At 39.7% G+C, this 23,783-nt stretch overlaps 2 protein-coding genes across 4 annotated transcripts in view; one reads left to right on the forward strand and one right to left on the reverse strand.

Moving 5' to 3' along the window:
* Nucleotides 1-6: 6 nt before the first annotated feature.
* On the reverse strand, nt 7-17,888 carry LOC118430472 (guanine nucleotide-binding protein subunit beta-1-like). Its single transcript, XM_035841356.1, is given in 10 exon segments — nt 7-83; nt 85-137; nt 2,327-2,543; nt 3,944-4,145; nt 4,979-5,045; nt 5,891-6,053; nt 7,152-7,215; nt 7,764-7,870; nt 10,091-10,236; nt 17,701-17,888. Coding segments are annotated over 9 exon segments (1,029 nt in total). The 5' UTR covers nt 10,193-10,236; nt 17,701-17,888; the 3' UTR covers nt 7-29.
* A 383-nt stretch (nt 17,889-18,271) lies between these two features.
* The window catches only part of LOC118430469 (procollagen-lysine,2-oxoglutarate 5-dioxygenase 1-like), a 28,440-nt gene continuing 22,928 nt past the window's right edge, over nt 18,272-23,783 (forward strand). For all 3 annotated transcript variants that reach the window (XM_035841351.1, XM_035841350.1, XM_035841352.1), the window contains exons 1-2: nt 18,272-18,448; nt 23,619-23,713. In XM_035841351.1, coding sequence (XP_035697244.1) covers nt 18,352-18,448; nt 23,619-23,713 — 192 coding nt within the window. In that variant the 5' untranslated portion in view covers nt 18,272-18,351. The remainder of the gene's footprint in view (nt 18,449-23,618; nt 23,714-23,783) is intronic.

Below are 23,783 nucleotides of genomic sequence, written 5' to 3' on the forward strand. Positions count from 1 at the left end.
TTTGAAGAGGAGGGGTACGTGGTGACTCCCTAGTTCCAGATTTTCAGGAAGCTGTCCCAGGAACCAGTTGCTACTGCCATTCCAGTCATCTGTCACGCCCAAGCAGCTCACACGGTTGTCATGTCCAGCCAGAACACCTAATGGGACAAAACAGACATATTTACTCTCCCACACTGTAGTAAGAAAGTTAGTCTTACATTTGTATATAGCAACTAGTTCTACCATTCGGTAGTTATCAATATCTTCCAAATTCAATGGGCCCACACAAATGTTACTTGTTGATTCTCTGATTTTCCCCAGAAAACAACAACACATAATTAGGGGTGAATACTTTAACTTTTTGGCTTGATCAGGTCTGAGTCCAGGTCTAGAGGTTTAGGATCATATCTACATGTAGCTGATACCTTACTTTGTAATCATATGTTTATCAAACCAATATTCAGATTAGTGAACTTTTTATTGCTTTTTTTGTCACTGACTAACAAGCAGATAGGAGACTGAAACCATTTTTATTCATCTAGCATCCAATCTTGGACTTTGCGCTGGCTCCATCTTCACAAGTTCCCTTGTGTTGAAAGTGGTGCAAGATCATGACAATGTGGTCACGGAGATCAGCGAGGTTAAGAAAATGCATGAATTTAACATGCTGTCATCCCAACAGTCATCACAAGAAGTACAGGAAAACTCCTGAAACAAATGATGTCATGTTTTCAACACATGACAGTCAGTGTTCTCATGTCCAGAGTTACCTGTGGAACCCAGAAGTCAGTGTGCAGCACTCAATGTCAGCTTGGCACGTACAAAAATTTGGAGCATTGAAAATATCGATGAACACAAATTTCAACTTCAAATTCTTAAACAAGTACTATGAAGACAATTTATTATCTTTCTAACACATAGATGTCAAGAAAATGCTGTATACTGACATCTTTACATACATAAGCCTCTGACAATATTTGGGTGCACCCACAGAAATAAATTGGGTGCACAGCTCCAATTTTGGGTGCACAAACACCCAGTATTCCAAGCCCTGAACACAGAAGTGATAAAAACTCCACTTCCTTTGGGCAGACAACATCATCATCTCAAGCCCAAATATAGGTGCTTTGGCCAAGTGAAGAAACCAAAATTTGACCTCAATTTCATGAAAGGCTATTTTGAAAATCCTAAGTCACACACACAGAAATTATAAGACATACAATGTTGGACAGCAATCTCTGGAGGAAAACTGTCCGAAATGACAATCAATGGGACAGAAAGCCTTACATGTTGAACATGCAGAATGTTAGAACCATGCACCAGTGAGCCACAAGTACAGACTTGTCATCTTTGTGTAAATACTACAACTCTTCCAAATACACAATCCACACAGCAGTAAAAGGAAAAGTTAAAAACAGAAAAGACAAAAATCTGTATCTGACTCAGACCAGAGGTGACATCTCATGCCATGCAATGTTACAAACAGCACATGAGTGATATGTCTGACTGACAGTAACTCGAAAGATTTCAAACAGTGTATACACAGATCTCATCAAGAACACCAAGCAGGTGTGGTCTAAGCTTTAGACAATGACATCTTGAGATACTCGCATTTGACTTGGGCACACAGCTCATCACCATCATCATCATCAACACCATCATCATCATCATCAACATCATCATCATCACCATCACCACCACCACCATCATCATCATCATCATCACCATTAAATAACAGAGGCTCTTCCAACTCTTCCAGAGGATGCAGTAAAATGAAATAAAATGATTAAAAAATGATGCAGCATCAGCAAAGTTTTAACATTTAACATTTCTTTCCATTGTCACAAAGATACCTAAATGTTTTTGGTTCTTATTTGATTTTGAGCATTTATCAGTCGCATATGTGACCAATTCATGTTAACATTTCCTTCTGCTCTATTTACCAATTATAGTACCAACCTGGAATATGCTCCCATCTTTAGTAAATTTTGAAATGCGTTTAAAATGTGTGCAATTACACACCTTTGGTTGAGTGGAATCAAGTGTAACTGCATGCAATCACATTTAGATGGCCAGAGGTTACATTTCAGACACATCTCTTCTTTTCATAAACATTTTCCAGACACGCCCGTGCTGGCAAAAGTCCATGGTTACGCAAAAATATGACGCTTTTCGTATGCAGGATGGAAAATGCATCACAGCTGATTTGCTCTGGTTTTGGAAAAGCCAAAGTTGATTGTCTACACAGTGAAAGAAAACCTGTATGGCATTCTGTAGCGGTCAAACTTGTACTTTTTGTTTGGTAAGTGGCAAAACGGATACGAGTGTCCTGTTGTAGGGTACTGACCTGCTCGCTCTCCCTTCATGGAGTCCCACACATTGCAGTTGAAGTCATCATAGCCAGCCAGCAGCAACCGGCCGCTCTTGGAGAAGGCCACAGAGGTGATTCCACAGATGATGTTGTCGTGTGAGTACAGCATCAACTCCTGGTCTGCTCTGATGTCGAACAGGCGGCAAGTTGCATCATCCGAGCCAGTAGCAAAAGCATTGCCATTTGGAAAGAACTGAAACAGAGGTTTTGTTTACCACACAATTATCATTTCATGAGACTTACCAACTCAAATCCTACCAATTTTGGCATCAAATGGCTAGTCGTAAAACTGAGAGCCGTTTTACAGTGTCTCCCTAAAACTCACACTTTCAAGTATTAAGCAACATGAGGGGTTGTGTGGCACAATCGGCAGGGTGTTCCATTCACAAACCAGAGGTTCTGGGTTCCAATCCTTTGAGGTGCCACCGATTTTGAACCATTGGGTTGGGTAAGGCACTTCACACGGCTTCCCTTACTTCACACAGGAAAATGAGCACTTCGCTTTGGACAGGGCTGTCCCACAGATAGGACATTAAATGGAGGTCCCATGTTTGAGAAGAGCCACACCTCAAGCACATTAAAGAGTCCATCACACAGAGTAGGGGTCCTTCCTCGTGTGAGTGGTTCAAAACCTATGGTCCTTGGCCTTACATGGGGCAACTGCTGTCATATTGAGGTCACCTGAGTTAGTGCCGAATGGCAGCCCCTCCAGACTGTTGCTATAGTTGTATTGAGACAATCTGAGTATCCGATCACTCCGCCTCTAGTCAACTTTCTTACAATTTAGCCCCTGGCTGCAAAGAGAGAGTAGTGGGCCTTCCCAATAACAATAACAATATAGTGTAGTTGGTTGTGTTTAATTTGAGATGTATAGCATGGAACATAGGCTACTGAAGAAACACGGACTGGACATAAGTCACCTTATACTCGTCTACATCGGTTTCGTGCGGCCTCTTCCTGAGTACACCTGTGTCGTCTGGCACCCCGGACTTACCAGAGTTTTATCATCGAAAGTCGAACGCGTGCAGAAGAGGGCTCTGACGATTATACTTGGACCGGAGTACGTCACTTACGACAGTGCACTGGACACTTCGGGTCTTTGTCGACTGGTCTCTAGAAGGGACAAGCTATGCCTACGGTTTGCACGAAATCTTGTCAACTCTGAAAGATTCAGTTATTGGCTTCCATCTAGACGAGGGGATACCCATGATAGGTCAATACTTATAAGAAACGAAGACAAATTCTCTCACTTCCGGTGTAGAACTGCTCGTTTTGCTAACAGCACATTACCGTACTGTGTAAAGCTCCTGAACCAAGACGGATAATTTGTGAACAGTAGTGAATCTTTCTTTGTGTAATAACTGACCAGTGATTGTAAACAAGTAGATGTTATTTTGTCACTTGATCCTTTTAATTGTGTTAACTAGTAAGAGGCTGAAAAACTGATTCTAAAAAATGACAATTTAGGCTTTTGTAAACGTGCTGCAAGAGTTTTTAATGTCAATGGCAATAAACCTTTTCTCTCTCTCTCTGATTACGTAGATACATGTACCAATGTAACCCTTATTTAACACAGAAGTTGAGAGTACTCACAGTGACAGCATTGATGTCTGACTCGTGGCCAGTAAAAGTCTGCTTGCACATTCCATCACGGATATCCCACAATTTTGCGCTGGCATCGCAGGCTCCAGACACAAACGTCCTGTGGTCCTCTGAAAGTGATAGGCTCATAACATCGCCTGTGTGGCCTGTGAATGATGTCATCTGTTGTCCAGTTTCTATGTCCCACAGGGCACTACAGAAACAACATAGTGGATACATGCTCAGATATGTTAGGTACAAATGCCTGAAATTAGCACCTGTGCAAGTGCAGTATTAGAATATGCAAGTAAAGTGATTCCATTCTTGTAGATTAGACTTTATGTGGGCAGGTGGCAAACATTAACACTGACAGTAATGCCTGTAGAAACGAGGTCATTTTAAACAGGCAGAGTAAAAGCATGTAAAAGCCACTTGGCCGATAGTGTCATTACCAATGCATGGCTCAATGGAACTAGGATTGCGGAGTGTTTGTTTCAATCAAAAAATTCATTTCATCCTGCACATTTAATCAGGCATTATTTATAGGTAGTAAGTACTATTAAGCCACACCAAATCAACTTGTTGCTTTCCAGGTTTAAAAAAAAAAATTGGGGGGAGAAAAAAAAAACAATTTTTTTCTTAAGGAAAAATCTTTTGTTTGCAGTACTCTAATTTAGTAAAAATTGTTTGCCATACGGTTCCAAATAAACATGTGCCAGGTGGAAATTGAGGTCCATACATTTATTTGGCAAAAGAAGGGAAGTGAGAATTTGTCAATGAGAGGTTTAGCCAATTGGGAAAACAGGACCAGTAATTCAGAGAAGCAAAGAATAAGTTTGGTGTGGTCTTCCGCTAGTTGAAAATAAGCATAATGCTCAATTTACTAAGTGGTCACAGATAATGGTGTGATGACCCGTTACACAATAATACATAATAATACATTAGCTAGAACTCTTGTACACCGGTAAAATATCTGTCCCCATTTGGTATCTTCAAGACCATGTTTTGAGCTTGTTAAATCATTAAGAAATATGTCTCCAGTCTTACCAGGTCATGTCCCCAGAGCTTGTGACAATCTGGTTATCATCAAGAAAGCGACAGCACGAGAGATAACCTGGAAAATAAAGAGCTATCAGACATCTATTCATCAAAACTGCCTTCAACTTCAGCTTCCTGGCAATAAAAGCTGTAGTAAAGCTTCTCAAATCATTTCTATCTTGTGCTGGCATCACTTGCTTGAGTCCTGAGTGCATCAAAAGTTTGTTCAAATGTCACCAAAATCCAACATTTTCAGATTACAGTCAGCCATCAGGGTTCGATAAACATTTTCTTGTTTACATGCAAAATTGAGGGTGGCCAAAATTTTCCATAAATTTACATGAAAAATACTTGAGTACTGTAAATGCAGAAATGTTCGCTGGAAATTAACGTTCGCGGTTTTCGTGGTGACCACTTCACTGCAAACTTAAAACCACCGCAAACATTTTTCTATTATGGTATTAGACTGCAGTCTATGGTGATACCGCGAAATCAAATCCCCGCGAACTTAAATGCATTTACAGTAATCAGTTGTAGACAAAAAAGCTCTCTAATGGATTACAATGTTTCAAGTTACAAAAAAATAAAGAAAAAAGTATTTTTAGCACAATTCATAATGTATGTTAATAAAGGTTAGACAACTTTTTTCCTGTCACTTTTTCTGTTCGCACACTGAAAAAGTATTTCGACCAATGATAAGTCATGTATTGTCTCTAATTGAATACACATTTTAAAAACTTTTCACATCGCACAGGTATTCCAGATGGAGGCTAAGTTGGGGTGTATATTTGCAGGGAGGTTCTTTCCCAGAAAAATCTGAAAACATCCAAAAACAGTATAGCACGCCAGTGCGTACGCATTTGGAGCCAATATAGTATTGGTTTGATATGACATGTATCGCCAGTACAGAAAGTTCCTTACCAGTGTGTCCAGGAAGTTCTCTGCTAACACGCACATTGCCCTCCCGTGTCTTCAAACTGTAGATTGAACAAATATTATCCAGCCCTCCACAGGCCACATAGCTTCCTGATGGTGCATAGGCACAAGTCATGACCCAGCTTGACCGCAGCGGGATGGCATGAACCTGTACAAGTCAGGGGAAAGGCACATAGAAATATAAGCTGGGTATTATGGACCACATAATAAGAGACAGAAATTCGGCTCCATTGATTAATTACAAGGCCATTTTCATTCCATTTTATAGATGACATCAGCAAGTGAATCAAAGTTCATCTCATTATCAGGGCTCCAAATACACTTTGGGGTATAAAATTAATTGCACCAAAAGAAAATAACTTGCACAACCAAAAGTAGTGGGCTAATAACTTATATCTCCTCTTTGGAAAATTTATCCAAGCAACAGTGGATAGATGAAGACAACTTTCCTCCTTTTCCAATGACACTTCCGTGACAACTTTGCTGTTTGTTTCTTTCCTTTCTTTGGCTGAAAAAGTCATTTTGTGAAATACATCTACATGTGTATTTAAATTTGTTAGTCATGAACAAAATGATCTTTCTTTCCCTCACTGTGTGTGTGCATCAGTAGCCTCATGATTGTGACAATGGTTATTTTGGTACTTTTATAACTGCAGGACTCGAAATACTATCTGCATATACAGGTTAGACAGGTGAAATTGGAGCTGTACAGGTATTTCTGATATCTACCTGCACCTAACCTGCACAGGCCCGGGTACTGAGTTTATATATGATCTCTACTGTGACATATACATGTACCATGGCAAGGTGTATATGGATAGACTGTTGTTACCACCTATGAATTGTAAAAGAAATCATGGCAGTGGTTTCTGAACAGTTTTAGTATGATCCATACTTTTAAAGTTCTGAGTGGTGCAGGTTAAAGTAGTCTGGTGCAGGTAATTTCCAATGTTAGCTGCACCAGTGCAGGTATGTGAAAAAAGTATTTTGAGCCCTGAACTGGCAAAAAAATTGTTTTTTCCACTTGGTGCAAACTGTTTACAGATGTCCAAACCATCTTCTCCCCGTCTCTGTCTATGATAAAAACTCCATGTAGAGTTGCCAATTGAATTTTCTATAGTTTTAGGAATATAGCATCTGAACAAACAGAATACCTTTAGACACAGAAGTGGGTTGTGATAATTACTACCATCAGTAATCACTACGTTAAGTTGTTTGTGATATAGAAAAACATGACAAACATTACCTTATTAGTTGTATAGGAGTCCCAGACAATTAGTTTACCATCCTGTGAAGCAGATACAAGATTTCTGCAACGTAGAAAAGACAACATTATTGTCAATTAGTTTATCAATGGACAAACAAGTATAATATGACATGATACATCACAGCTGCTGCTCAAGTTAGTGTTCTGTGCCTGTTTATGTCATTTACATATTTCATAGAGCTCCCTATAACAGAAAGTAGGTATGAAAAGTAAAATAGGACAAATCTTGATGTTCATCTGTACTCGGCAATAGTTAGGTGCTGTCATGTACCCCATGTTTCATACCAATGGATCGAATTCAAACATTTACAAAATAAGAAATGTTTTAACAATAAGAAAATTTAGTTCAAATGCTACAACAGTTTCTGTTTGATATATGTTTTACATAACAGTTACTTTTCCTTTGTACATATGATTTATATGGTTTGGATGGTTCACCTTTTGTTTATGTTTTGTAATGTTATTTGTGAATAATAACAATAAAAAAACAATAAGGAAATCGGAAGCCATGTTATGAAAATGGCATCAGAAGATTATCTGAGACAATAGGATTTGTTCTTCCAGTTCACAGTATAAAGACGTGATTCATACCGAGAGTCGGAGCCCCAATGCATGGCATAAATTTTTGCCAAGTGGCCTCTGAGAGTTCGCCGTGTCCTCATTTGAATGCGGCCTACTGCCTCCATGTTGGCCGTCACCTACAGCAAAATACCAAGTTTTTGTTAACAAAACAACAACAACAACAACTGCTAAGAACAACAACTTCTAAGAACAAGCACCAGAATCAGATGTGCTTTGTTGTGCAGCATACTCTAACCTTGCATGTTTGCTTCTATGACTTGTCCCCTCCATGAAAATGGAGGTTTAGTGTTCAGTTTAGTTTAGCACGTGTGTGCAATGGCTGTTTCTGGCGCTGGATCTCCAGAACACAACACGCCATTTCAATGATGTTTAGCGTGTCGTTCGGTGCTGTTGTCCTGACATCAGGTTTGATTTTGGACCTCTGGTGGTTGAACTTGATACTGCAGCTCACTTTGTTTTTCTTGTGTTTGGACCTGGACATGCTGTAGTCTTAATTTGTTGGTATAATTATGATCATTTCGTAAGGTAGAAGTGATGTAAGATTGGGCCCCCTAGCAACATGCCATGGAACTGCAAGGGATGTTTAGTTTCACAATCTTCCCCTCCAGCATCTGCTTGGATAGGCAAGCAACAAGGACCAGGTATAGGGCTGGATACCGGTTCGGCCGGACCGGTTTTTACCGGTACAACATCCGAGAACCGAGTCCAAAAAACCGAAAGTCGTGAACCGGTTTTTTTGGACCGGAAGGCTGAACAATTTCAAGAAATCTATTGTACTTAGAAATGCTACTAGTACTCCGGCCATGAAATGGCAAAATAGCCATGAATCAAACTAAATTAGCCTACAATAAATTCCTATTCGTCCCTTTGTGTACCTGTCAGCTCAATTTTAGGTCAACATTGACATTATGTGCTACGAAAAAACATCAAATTTTACCATGGCATGAGGCCGACCGACGAGGAATTATTGAGTGGAAAATTCCTCAATTCTTCCGGTAAATTTTCACTCAAAATGAAGAATCCGCATCCAGAAAAAATTACCATGGGACAAACAACATTTCTTTCTTCTTCTGCACTTGTATTCAATCCATTTTTCCAGCTTTGAGGCGATTTGTGCGGTCTTGCAGGAAGAAATTTTAGCGCTCGGCGAACGGGCCGCCATCTTGGATTCACACAAAACAACGCGAGTTCTCCGGACCTGAACCTAAACCTCTGGACTCGGACTTGGACTCGAACCTGATCAAGCCAAAAGGTATCCAGCCCTAACCAGGTAACATTACTGCAACTGAACAGGTTCCCTACATTCCTCCAGTGGGCTATGCCTCATTACAAGAAGATGTAGCTGTTTTTCTGGATATATTTGTGGTCAGCAATCAGAAGCTACCACTGGGAAGGTTAGCCACGCTAAGTACTGTGGCAGTGTTTGTCAGGTCCTGCTATTCGAACAAATCTTACTATAGCTTCAATGATTCCCTGTTCCGCAGATTCCCTGTTCCACAGTACTCCCAGGCCCAAAGTTTATTGAAGAGCCTTCCTAACAGGTGCACGCTGGCGCCCACGAGGGCATGTGGGTTCAGGGGCCGAGATACCACCTGCATATTTAAGTTAGTGCAGGTAAAAGTTGGGCTGTGCAGGTATTTCTGACGTCTAGCTGCACGTAACCTGCACCAGGTTATGCAATTTAGCAAATCAAAAGGGGATTTTTCTTACTAGTCGTTATGCCACAAGTAAGAGATGTCAAAAATAAAGATGGCCAATGAACAGTTTCCAGTGTAATTTTTCTTGATAGAATCTGTGAATACCGGCGCCATGGCTAATGTGGTGCAAATTATCATATCAATGGAATCAGATCACTGATAGTTTTGTAATTATTATGAGTACATCAACATGTAACTTTTCATTAAGTTTCTATGCAAGGCATTATTCCCTTGCCTACTTTGTTAGTAAACAGGTGTTTAAAGAATGTTCAAAAGGTTGCTCTTTCCACTTTGAGTTCATTTGAATGGTGCTGGTCGAATTCCTCTAGTGCAGGTAATTTCAAAAGTAACCTAAAAATGCGTAAAAAGGCAAAAATCCATCTGAAACACAAGCCCTCAGTCAAAAGAAAAACACTGATCCATGATAGTGCATGTTGTATGTTTTGCATGTAACCAAAAAGTGTTTCTAGCACACGACTGGCTTACTGCTGACTCACGAAAGTGGAGTCCACAACATAGATACAGAATTCAGAACCTGAACAAAAGTGGTTTTCCTTCTCTATGATCATCATCATGTCCAGATTTTCTCCTGACACATAACTTATCTATCAGTACTGAGGACAGAAAGAGAAGGCTGACCTGTATCAATGTGGTGTCCTGACATGCTTTGCGAGCATCCCTGATGTGGTTCTTGAGGGCCTCACATTCTTGCCTTAGCTGCTCCAGCTCCGCACTCATCATGGACACTGGACCAAAACCCACAAAATATGCAAAAGTTCTGGCTCCTGAAACAAAGCAAGAAATGCTTAGGTTACGCAAGCTAACATAATGGTCTTGAGGATGAACTAGTGGCAGAAGATAGAAAGTAACAGTAGAAGAACCACATTGGCAGTTTGGCACAGTACCCAACCCTAGCAGAAGGAGAAGATTAGGATAAAGCACAACAGAAAAGGTTTATGTTTTTGGTAGCGTTCGTAGGGAATACACGTTCATTCAGTCGTTTGCTATTGGGGTAGGTACTCTTTAATAAAACTTGAATAGTCTTAGGCCCCATTCATGATGCCAAAAATGAAACAGTTCTATCAATTAGGCAAGCTGAAATGGATTAGTTTTGGCATCATGAACGCTCCAAAACGGATCTGAAACGTTTTTTTCGGAACCTCTTCGGGAGGTGGTTCTGGAACAGTTTCTAGGTTATCCGGAATTGTGAATTTTCATCATGAACGCAAAAGCACTTGTGGGTCCTTTGTGGTGGGCCAGTGAAACGTGACACCCAACCATACTTTGCAAGGATCATGTGTGAACTGCTTTCTTCTCAGTCCACTGGCCCACATACAAAATGTTACAAAAAATAGTAGAAAATGGTATTCTTCAAGCAGAGGTTGAGTCGTGGGAATAAAGTAGTCATAGTAGTCAGGAAATTTACCTCTACTACAGAATGGAATGGAACAAGCCTTTTAAATCTAATCATTTTGATTTATAACTAAGTGCTAAGTTTGCAATGGGAGTTAGGAGTTTCTGCCAGTGTGCCGCGGGTGTTTCTTGTCTGCCAGTTGGAGCAAACACCCTCCCCATAAAATCGGTTGTGGCTCAGTGAAACTTGCGTGTTAAAAACCTGCGCGTTAAAATATGCAAATTGGCTGATTCCCTCGGGATTTGAAAACTTTTTTGCTGTTTTAACCTTAAAAGCTTGAAGATGATAACACAAAATAAAATCAAGTATCATATTGTTGCATTCTAGAGTACAATATCCCTTTCTGTAAATATTCCAGGAGTTTTAACGTGATTTCTAAATGTTAAGTTTTAACGCGGAACAAAGTTGACATTTACATGTGAAACAATCTGCTTGAGAAAAGATGACATGAAGCTTGTAGAATGGAGAAAAGCCTCAATTCAAGCAGTTATATTTTACAATACAAAGCCTCACATTAGTAATTTTTCCAATTGTGTCAAATTTTGATCTTCTGGATATGCAAATTAACCTATTCCCAAGGGACCCAAAAATTAGGGGCTTTTCAAACCAAAAATTCAGGTAACAGATGGAAAATCATATAAAGGGATCGCATTTTTCTGACTAAGAATTTATCAATGCACAACTTAATTTTTTAATGCGCAGCCTTTTAACGCGCGCACAGATTTTGAACGCGCAGAAAACCCGTTCCCATCTTACTTGGTGAAAAAATTAGTGGGTACTGAAATCATGTGCAACTTATTGCCCATGATTAACATTTTCTCCATAGTGGCCACATTTCTCCAGTCCCTTGAGTGTCGGCTATAGACAAATTTGTATATGATTTTGTTCCTCTTCTGGTGTGGGTTTGAAAGTCTCGATGCCGCTAAAAAGACGAAATTTGCAGAGAAAAACAAGTAAAAAAGTAAGATGTGGACATTCATTGCTTCACCAGAAGCATGGGTGAGCAGTAAAAAAGAAACACCTTTTATGTCTGCACAAAATATGTAATTAAGCCATGAAAATATTTCAAATCTGTTCCCATTACTCAACCAAGTTATTTTGACCAATGAAATGTTGAAAGGTTTGAATGTAGAGTACAGCAACAGCATACATGGCATTTTGACCTACTTTACAGTGGACACTACCAATGACATGACCTCGTGGACGCCTTGTTCGTTTTTCTCTCGACACTAAATACGCAGATTTTACCAGGATTTCCCGGCAGTTATCATGAAAAGTAGATTTCACTACACCCTTGATACATCGTCTTTAGCAACATTTTGGTCACCAGAAAACAAGCTGATTTTACCGGGATTTCCTGGGAGATATCATCAAAAGTCAATGTCACTACAGCTACACCCTTCAAAATGCCGCCATCCTCTTCGGCAATATTTTGGTCACATGCGGATACGGAAGTGGTCGCCTTTTGTCTATGGGGGAAAATTTTGGGACCATCAAAAAGCGGTTGTCTTGAGATGATGTTCATCTAGTGCAATTGGTCATAAGACCAAATTTGACTGTACAAAAAAAATAAACTTTAATTTAAAGATATTAACTAGCCCGTAAGACAGGATAAGTGGGGGTGGGCTTCATGTTTTATTTACGTGCCGGGGTGCGACCCCACACCTGCATGTAATGTAGAATTGGTATCCTCATGAATTTCAGTTTTACCTTGTAATTGTATCTCTAGTACTTTAGAAGGCCACAGGAAAGACTTACTACCTTTCTAAATTCTTTTCTGACAATTTTTTTCTTCTCCCCTTCGGAAAGATCCTGCATGCCTTTCTAGTTATAGAATAAACTTGTTAGGATTTTTTATTTCTTTATTTAAAAAAAAAAATTATTTTCACTTATTTTTTATTGCTGTTGATGTGACACAAAGATAAAACAGTATGTAGAATAGCATAGTAATTATTATACATTCTTGATAATTTATGAGGCAACTTTGTAATTTTCTGGATAAAATAGTAAAAGTCTATGTATGTAGATTTTTTGAAAGCTAGTGAATTATAGGTGTTGCAACTTCAGATGTGCAACCTAACTTTTGCCCCAGGTTGTACTGTGCAACCTGGCTCAAAGTATTTCGCACACTGGATGTTACAAATTGGTACCACTTGTTGAACTATGGCTATGGGACCGGTGAGGTGAGGTGTTGAACATCTTCCCCTCAAGAAAGGGGTGGGTACCAGTACAGAAACTTCAGGTCCAGGTCTGGTTCAGGACCAGAGGATCAGGTCCAGGTCCGGACCTGAACCTGGACCCGATTCAGTATGTGAAAACTTGTGAATAGACAAAACTAAAAACAATGGTTCATTTCGCTACAAAGAAATCTGTTTTGTGGAGTATTCGACTACCACTGGCCTTTTAAACCCTAAAAGGCTACTAGTAACTGCCCCTCTACGATTGGCTGTAAACCTTGGAATAAACAACTATAGACCTTACCATTTACGCTACTTTGCTCTTGTTATTTTCTTCGACCGGTAAGCCCAAAAACGTGTGAATGCCTGATCATATATCCGGTCCGGTCAACCGAATTTTGTCAGGTCCGGTTTTTTCGAACCGGTCCAATAAGAAAAAACGGTTTTGTACCAGTACACTGTACCGGTACCCACCCCTACCTCAAGATAATAACACTGTCTGGCAATAGTAGCACTTATGAAGTACAAGTGGCAACAAAAATCATTTCAATTACAATCCTTCATCATAGCCTATCATATCCACATTCACCAGTACATACTACATAGATCAGTGCAGGTTAGCCACAGGTAGATACCAGAAACATCCACATGGCAGGTGATATTGGACCATGAATGGGTATGCCCTTGTGAAGTACATACTGCATCTGATCAGCGTTTCCGCCAGAGGGCCGTCCACCTGTCCAATGACGGCCTCATTTCATTTTGGGTGCCTTGGACGCAAATAGAATAGACATACTAAAAAACATTGCACCCCACATCTTTGCCAAGATCTGTATGAAGTCGAGAAATGTAAACTTGAGTTTTGTGTTTTTGTTTATATTGAAGCTACAGGCTTGGGGATGCCGTCCCAATCTGAAAACCACACAGTTTGTTTTGCTATTGTTATGATTGTTGATGATGTGTGTCGGCACCCTTTTCACATACAATAATTCATTGAAACTCATTAAAAACCTGTTTTTTAAGGTCTCAGTTCAGCGAATTTACCTGGCCCTGCCGCTATGACCCAGACATTTTGAAAACCTGGCGGTACTCATAAAATATTGGTCGACCTCGGTATAAGAGTGTATTAATACTACATGTTATAGGTAGAAAATAAAACATCACACTAACTTTTTCAAAGGATGTTTATGACAGTCTCGGTTTTCATAGAAAACCAAAACACGCTAATCAGAAGCTACAGGCCGGCCAGTAGTGGTGCGTACCGAAGCTCTCATTCCGGTTCAGGTGCGGACTCGAGTCATAAAAAATGTTGCCCAAGATGACTGCATCATTTTCAAAGGTGTAGCAACATTGATTTTTAATGATAACTGTCGGGAAATCACGGTAAAATACGGTCTTTGCGGCTTGTGTTTTGACGGCCCAAAATTTCAAAATGGCACTTGCGAGGTCAATACGGGTCAGTAGGATAGCCTACTTAAATGCGGGTAGAAGTGATGCGTGCGGTTTTAATATACTCTACATCTAACCTTACAAATTAATCCTAAGTTTATTACAGAAGTAAGGGAAACAAATACAAAATAAATATATGACTTCATAACATTTTTTAAAATAAAAGGTGTCCATGTTTCTTTTTAACAAACTGCTCTCCCATGCTTTCAGTGAAGTAGCCCGACTTTACCTTCAAAACGTCAACAAGCGCGAGTGATTTGTTTTAACTTGTTTTTCTCGGGAAATTTCTCAATTTTCAGAAGCTATAGGACTTTAAGACCCATACCAGGAAATAAACAAAACCACAGACGTTATTTTCATGGGTAATATTACCAAAGTGAACCAGTCATTTTTGCCGCGTTGCCGGATTTTGAAGAAGGTTCCCGTGGCGCGAACATGTGCTAATGGCCCGATTTTGGTGATAGGACAATCTATTTTCGAAAACAGTTATTTTTGGGCCCGTTGGCTGCGGTTGATAAAGTAACATAGGTATCTAGCATTGTTTTAGATAATATTAGTATACAACAAGAAAGACATGTAAAAAAAAAGGTTTTCGACATTCCGGTTTTAACCAACCGGACTTGATCCAAAACTATAGCAAGTCCAATTCCGATTCGGTGTACCGGTACGCACCACTACCAGCCAGGTATCCCCGACCAATTTTTTCAAGTTCGCTATCGCTGACATGGCGGAAGAATAACTCGTTCACATAAGAGATGGTAGAGGTAACAACAAGCAAAATTTTGCTTCCTTGTGATATGAGTTTTGAGTCCGACAAATAATCTCCCCTACAAGGGCAGAAAGAATCTGTTTCTTAATACAACTCTAACTGCATATGACCAAGTTTGAATGTAGAAACTGAAAAATGACTATCAACTCTCCTCTACGTCGCTCATGCTATTTTCTTGGACTAAATAGCTTCAAAACACATGAATACCTGCTGCCGTAATGCGGGTATAATCTGTTCATTTTCTTATTGGTCCAACATCCTATCCAATGAATTTTTCAGGACCGTTTTTCTGGACCGCTTCAACAAGAAAAATGTATCGATACCCACCCCCTAACAAGTGCTATTTTTTTAAGGTCCAAGAACCATTTCTTGACAAATCAAAACCTCCTTACAGTTGTCATGTTTTTTCTTGTGACAGTTAAATTTAATTTCCGCGGTTTTCGCGACAGGTTCCCAGGTGGACGGCCTCTCAGCTGAGGTCTGGCAGAAACGCTGCACTGCGTGTTGTATGGCATACAAATAAAAACACTACAATAAGAATCTTCCGTACACTGTGGGCTGGCCCATGGACAGATCATTGAATATTATGGCACTTCAAAATAGACTCAAGCCAAGCTGATGGTGGTGAAAAAAATCAATTAATAAAGCAGGGCTCGAACTTCATTTCTGACATTAGATGCACTGGTGAACCTAACCTAAAAAATTCTTCATATAAACTTTTAACTTATAAACTAGATAGACATACTACATAAAATGACAGTTCCAGCTGAAGAAAATATACAAAAACAGAAGGTTGTCAATGGAATATCATTGGAAAATTACAATAATAATGTAATTTCTGTTCTATCTATTATGTTTCTAAAGAAATATTAATTGCTGTTTTTTCTGGTATCAGCATCAAAATTTTACTTACAAAGTTTAAAACAGCCTAAAATTAAATGACAGCAAATTATCATCTTTCTAACACTTAGATGTCAAGAATATGGTATATACTAGTACACTTTGATATCATTGCATACTTAAACCAGTGCACATGAAAAAAAATTGGTGCACAGCTCTAATTTTGGGTGCACATGCACTCAGTATTTTGAGCCCTGTAAAGGCTCACTAAGTTTAAAAAGAATATCTAACACGTCCTGACTTAACATGAGCTATTAATATAATCTCTCCTAGATAAATGTCTGGAAGGATCTTGCTCCCGAAAACAATCAAACCAGCTTTAGTCATGTATTCTAAGCTGGTAACATTTTTTGCCAGTACCTGTTCCTGGACTAAATATTCACCTTGAACCTCAGCCAGTAGGTACTCTCTCTGGTTAACGAGGCTATATAAATTGAAACAAAACATGAAAGACACAATATTTTGTTATAAAATATAGCTTAATGCCACTTTTTGGTTATGCCCTGAAAAATTCCATGCGTTTCACACAAAAAAATCTTTTCAGCTCTCTGGCTGCAAAAAATAAGAAAAAAAGTGGGCGGATTACCAGCACTAGCAATGCATTTCAATTTTGTCCTGACTTGTTTTGGTAGTAAATTTGCACACATGGTTATCTAGGATGAACAAACCTGCCCAAGACATGGACTACAACTTCTCCCATCAAAGCTGCCTGCTGACAGTAGTTACATCAACACCATTCGGGATTCCTCTTACGTCCCACATGTATTTGTCAAAAGACTTCCTTGCAAAAGTTCAAATGGATATGCATGCGTCTACAACTAAAATATAAATTCGTACCGACAGAACTGACACTTGACAGATTTAACGCAACCATAACTTATAACAGCATATCTAAAACATTTTAAAAACAGCATTTGAAGCAATTTTCCGATAAACATTGTAACGTTTCCCGATTGTGACAAAGAAGCGGACGCAAAATTATGGAAACTCAGACTCCAACATCAGACGCCGCCATTTTGATTTGCAAACGTTCGCCAACACATAATTTCTTACCTTCTTGTCTTGCCTATCCAATACAACACACAAAGTCGTATTTTACAACAACATGCGAGAAAATCATGCGAACAACATTCACCGAATCTAACTGTGGTTGAAGGGAATAAGAAAGATCAGCTCCAATCTTACAGAAATCCGCTTGTTTTCGCCGGGAAATAGCAGAGGTAGTTTTGGCAAGATGGCAGCCACCCTACATGCATTGATTTCTCATCATACTATATTCATAGTGCCTGTCATGTACCTCGCTGTCACAAATTAAGCCTACCCCTACATCCAAATGAATATCATCGTCAAATGTGGCGTAGAAATGATATCTAGGACGGAAGATCTTAATGTTCCCTTCAAAAGATCAGTGGGTGCCCACCCTTACCTAAATACACAAACCAGTATCGCTTCGGAAACTTCAATGCTTCATCGTGCCGAAAAAGAGTCAGATTTCACAAAACACGTACCGGTCTTTATATTTTCTGATAAATTTACTTACCTCACTATGCACCGAAGATATTGAAATCTTCACTTAGGCTGAAATAATCCAAAATCTCTGGGAGAAAGTGTCGTAATTCGTGGGTTTGTTCTGATGTTCTGCAGGTCAGGCTGATTTTGGGTGCGGTGCCCCTGCGCTCACAGACCTGCAGCCCCGACAACACCGCACACACACGTCTGCGCACGCGCAAATTACAACAGCTTTTATCCTAATCACCTGCAAAAATGGTCCAAATTCACCCAGTTTATCCCAAACATAACACAACTCTACAGTGTCAAGATTTTTACTTAAAAAAATTTTCTTTCTTTAGGAAGGCAGGACCAGACAGATGTTTTTCCTTAGATGTTGACCAATCAGGGCAAAAACACTGGCTACGTTTCTGGCTTTTACGATATTCATCATGGCTCTGATATTTAGAATAGAACATAAGAAAAATATTCATTAACAAATATAAAAACGACATTTAGACTTCCTAAGCATATTTTTGATATTAAAATACCAAGAAAAATGAAGTAAGCCAGGTATGCATACTTTTTACTTAAAATCCAAAGCCCAAAAAAGGATTATTGCAGGGGTGATGTACGTAAGCTGGAAGAGCCGCACGTCCCTAACAGGCTATATGCAGACGACAAATCCTGAACGCTGGCAAAGATGGCGGCAAGACGAGATTCGTCTATTCTAGCGGGACTGGCTTGTGCCGTATTCATCCTTTTATGCTCAGTATCAGAAGTCAGTAGTAATCGGGAAGGTAAGCATATTTCATTTTCGAGAAAGTTTCAGTGTATTGGTCAATCATGTAGATATTCGACCGGGAAAGGACATGCATAATAAGTCGCGTCGTCCGTGTACTGGACCCGGTCGAATCGCTTCAAATTATGAAAACTTTCTAGTAATGTTGCAAACTTATGTTTGCAATATGTCCAAGTGTTCCACTTTTGTACGATTGATTTATTTTGTCAGCTTAAATGATGTAGAATAAAAAAAATCGGCACAGGAGACAGAAAAGTCTAACAAAGCACAACTCAACTGTCTAGACGTAAACTTCCGCTCGCCTTTTAGGGTTCTAGACAACAACAAACACTTTAAAAAGGAAACAAAAAAGTTCAGAAAAAAGTTCTTATTTTCAAAAGATTTTGATCTTGAAAGATATTGTGACCAACGGCATATGAGTTACTTGGTAGATAAACGCCAGAGGTCCTCTTCTTGTGTGATGTGAAATATAATTTGAATAGGTTTGTGTCTTGCAAAGTTGTGCTATCTGTAAACAAAGCCAAGGACATTATTGGTAAAGCTGGAAAATCATCCGCCAAACTTGTAAGACGTTTTGCTCAGATGTACGGCGTATTTTAAGGCTTCCCCTATAAGCATTACTCGAACCTTCGATTGCCAGCTCCAGTCTGCACATGTATGTGTGCACGTCAAAAGACAAGCAGTCTGGAACACATTAGCATGACGATTCTGGGATGATACAGCTGGTCACGTAGGCCGCTTCCCAGTATGGTGCCATTCACCATAGTCAAACTAGTGGAACATCGTGCACAAAACGATCTTCATCAAATTCTTTCTTACTGTAATTAATGGCATTTTCTAACTCAAATGAATTCTTGAAATAATCCATTTAATGTTCTTTTTGTAGAGAGAATTTTTAATTTTTTGTTGTTGTTGACCCTTTAAACTGCCAAACCCGGATATATCCGGCACACATAAACATGCCACGTGTGCCGCACCCGGATATACCCGGGATAGCGTATTCCCCTGAAATAGCAGCTTTGCGCGCGCGTAGCGCACGAACCCCGGAAGTTAGGGACTTTAGCCTTGTTCGGGGGTTTCTTTTTGGAAGTCAGCAGCCAACCCTGGCACTTACAGCATTTTACAGAGCTGAAACTCTGGCAGTTTAAGGGGGGCCCCCAAGCCCTTTTTCGTAGAGCGTAATCAGCGGTTTTAATTCTACGTACTCCATAGCGGGACCGCTCGAATTCAACGTAGAGCGTAATCGATGCATTTTGCATCCGGCGATATTGGCTCCTTTAATTTAACATATTACGTAGAAGCTAACCGGATTTTACCGTAAAACGTAATTCATTTGAATTGTTCGTAAAGCATAATCAAAATTTCATTAAACTTAACTAGTCTACCGGCAAAGTTTACCTGTGAAAATGCATGAAATTGCGTTTCAAAGGGTCCAGATTTCAAAATTTCGCCAGACCTTCCTTGCGATTGGGTCACCCCTTCGGCAGTGGACATGCTGAATATATGTTGCAGGACCGTCGCCTCCCAACTAGTAGAAATTTCTTTACCGAACTTAGCTAAGTAAACAAGCAAAATGTGCAGGAAATGGCATTTGAGAGGGTCAAGATTTCAAATTTTTCTCTGGGCGGGCCTTGGCCTCTGTCCGACTGCTTGTGCCTCTGGCGCTCACGAATCTCCAGCGCTCGTCGCCCTCAAAAACTTCTCTCTGACAGAAATGTCATTAGTATGATTGAGCATATAGTCTGCCAGCAAAATTTGTCCCTCAAAATGCAGGAAATGGTGTTTCAGAGGGTACAAATTTTAAAATTTTCCCGTACGTACCAGTTCGTGCTTTCACTAGTTTCAGCACTCGAAATCTGAAAATGATGTTTGGGGGCGTTGTCCTCAACAGCTTAAAGCTAAAACCATGTGAATTTCTAATTGAAATGCCATTCAACTTAGCTTAGTCTGTGAGCATAATTTGCCCTTCAAAATGCAGAAAATAGTGTTTCAGAGGGTCAAGATTTCACAATAATCCCCGGGGAGCATGCCCCCGGACACCCCTAGGATTGTCGCGCCTTCGCTTTCGATGCTACAAGTGCTGAAAATTACGTCACATAAAAGATTTGCTGTCGCCACCTCTGGCCAGCAAAACGGGCGCTTTTATATCGTCTAGAAAAGTAAAGTTTGAATCTTGTTGATGGAATTATGAGTTCAAGTTGTTAGATCTCCTCTTCACGTGTTCTGCCGTCGGCTGAATTCAGCCAAAAGACGATAAAGGTTTGCATAGTGCATTTGGAAACTTCGTAATTTAGCATAGAGCGTAATGAAGCATCCATAATTTAGCGTAGTACGTAGCCGGCCCTCCGGAATTTAGCGTAGAGCGTTGTCGGTACCCCCCCTTGGGGGCCCTCTTTCAGTGCACTTGGGACACGCTTGCGGCATTGCAGGGTTCGATAACGCAGATGTACCTTAACCCTCTTAACACTGCATAAAATTTTTTATGTATTCCAGAACACTAGCTATAATTCCAGACTCTACAGTAGTCAACGGGTACTTTGTGTGTATTATTTTTGCAGCTCTAAATTAGTCTAATGTAAAGAGTAGACTAGGAAAACTATGTATTTTTGGAAAGCTCACAAGTTGAACTCTACAATAAAAGTAGAATGAATATTTTGCCATCTATCTGAGGACAGCAACTGTCATAAAAAGTACCCAGACACATTTGCAAAAGTTCTGAAAAAAGAGTTTCAACTTTCAAGTAAGGGGCAGAGATGGCCAGGGGCAAAAATGCTTGTCAATTATCATGAAACTCTACAGAAATACTCAACAATATGTATACAATGCATTTATGCTGTTACAATAACTGAAAACTAAATCTGAAAGCATAATTTTACATATGTTCTGTGTTTATATACAAGCTTTCACCACCAAACAAATGAGCCCCCCTCCCCACCCCTTATACATTGCCTATTCCAGTGCTAAGAAAATACTGGAAAATGATAGCCAATTATTTTCTGGCAAGTTCTCCTTCTATCAGTGAGTGAAATAAAGTCATTGAGCTTAAGGCTTCACGGAACATAGAGGTGCCCCCGCGAAACCTAGAGGTGCCGCAAGCAAATCCCGAGGTGCCGGTTGCAGGCGCAACGTTTTTTTGAAACTTGAATAATAACACAAGTGGCAAGATGCCCCCACCATGCCATCAACATCATCAAGGTTATATTTTGCCTATTTTTCACCAGGCATCAAAAGTTTACATCCTTTTATCACTGAAAACCTATTTTGGATGCAATTCTAGTCATTTTACAGTGTTTTTTTTAATTGAGTTACAACACTGCGATTTCCACAAAGCTTAACTTGTATCCGTATTCAATTTGATTATTATTCAAATTGTGTGTTAATTTGTTAATACATGTACGATGTAGCTTCGCACTGAAAAAATTTGAATTTGAAAAACACCATGCCTTATGTGCGCTGTTTAGCTGACCACAACTACATCAGCTGCAGAAAACATTGCCATTCTATTTGGGATAGTTTGAACTTAGTGGTAGATTTAGTAATCGTCCAGGAAGCCAGGACGACAGATTGAGCAGGCTGTCCAGTCTTCCTTCTTCACTCCCCTAACTGCATATGAACTGGGGTCTAAGCTTACTGGCTGCTAATCTCCAAGCAGATCTGCTTGGAGATCTGCTATGTGTGAACAACAAGAACCCAATCCAGCTGCGGCAATCACAGTCATGTCCCGTGTTTGCATAAGACACAGGGCCATGCTTTTGAGTCTTTTCACTGTCAAACTTTAGTTTCCCGCTCACAACATCCTTTCTGTCAACTAAATCTCCTCCTAGTCCTACACTTTGTACTTGATGTTCAGATACTATTATATATGAGCTTTTAAGGTTGGTGACACTTTGAACAGATTTTATGTTTAGAATTTAGTTTTTCCCAGAGCTGGTGGGAGCTTATAAGTTATATCAAGTTGGACCAAATACCAAAATTTTTATTTGACCATGTGACCATGACCGGGTTAATATGCAAACTAAGCCTGTTTCATGCCACATGTCTCTTCATACTGGAGTCTTGATTGGCATGAGGTGGTTTGCGATTTAGCCAGCTTCAATGTGACTTCCAGCATTCAGACAAAGCCACATTATGCTCACCTCAGTGTTTTCGCCTCAGAATCTGATTTGCACTTGACTTAGGACCCATTCATGATGCAAAAAATGAAACAGTTCTATCAGTTAGGCCATGTTGATTTGATTATATGGATGACATCCTCCGGGAACTCCAAAACTGATGCGAGCGAGCGATTAAACAAAAAGTTTGGCCAAAAAAAAAAGTTGCCTTCAGTATGAAATCAAAGTGGCCAGGAAGGTTGAACATAGGACTAAACACACATAGTATGGTATACCAACAGTTAGGTGTAGGGTCGACCAGTACATCATACGGGTGCAAAACATTTTTTTCTTCTTGGACCAATCCGAAAAAAACAGACCTGAAAAAAAACCCAGATGAACAGGTTTCGCCAATTACAAAATGGATACACTATGTCGGCAGCCATTTGGGGTCTAACCGGGGGCCAAGACAAGAAGACAACAAGAGCGAAGTCAAGTAGAGTTTATAGTCAATTGCACCAAGTTTCTACAGTCAAAGGTACAGAGACAGTTAGCCTTTATAAGTTTATTACATGGAGATGGGATTTTAAAATGCAGTGGAAGTCCAATAATCTACCAAACAGATTCCTTTGTAGCACCTTTGTCTCTGATGTTTTTACATATGATTTACTATCCATACTTTGTAAATTTCAGTTTCATTAATTTTCGTTTTACACATGATTTGATATATGATTTGACCTCTGACCTCCACCCCATCTCTTGACATATTGATTTTGACCTTGGAACGTTTTCGACTTGAGTATGGACACTGATTATGTTTTGACGCACCGGTTTTATGTTTTCTGTACTGTATGTTGTCCCTGGGTGTTCAAAGTTTGACTGATTGTTACCACGTTTTTGTCCTGTATGTTATCTACATGTATGTTTGATGGGCCCCCTTGGAAATCAACTATGCACTGTTGTAGGGGCTACCCATCTGTTTCAAGATGAGATAAATAAAAAAATTAAATTACAAATTACACTGCATGAGAATTTATTTCTACATAGCATTCATTATTTTCCACATTTTTCTTTCAGGAAGGAAGTTTGTTACTTTCACTGTTGCAACTGATGAGACTGATGGCTTCAAGAGGTTTATGAGATCAGCAGATAAGTATAATATTCAAGTGCAGGTAAGAACGTTACGTTTTATATATTCCCTTTTACTTAATGACATTTGGATCTGATGCTGTCCTGACAAAT

This window comes from Branchiostoma floridae, chromosome 14 (genome assembly GCF_000003815.2).
Source record: "Branchiostoma floridae strain S238N-H82 chromosome 14, Bfl_VNyyK, whole genome shotgun sequence".
NCBI classification, from domain to species: Eukaryota; Metazoa; Chordata; class Leptocardii; order Amphioxiformes; family Branchiostomatidae; genus Branchiostoma; species Branchiostoma floridae.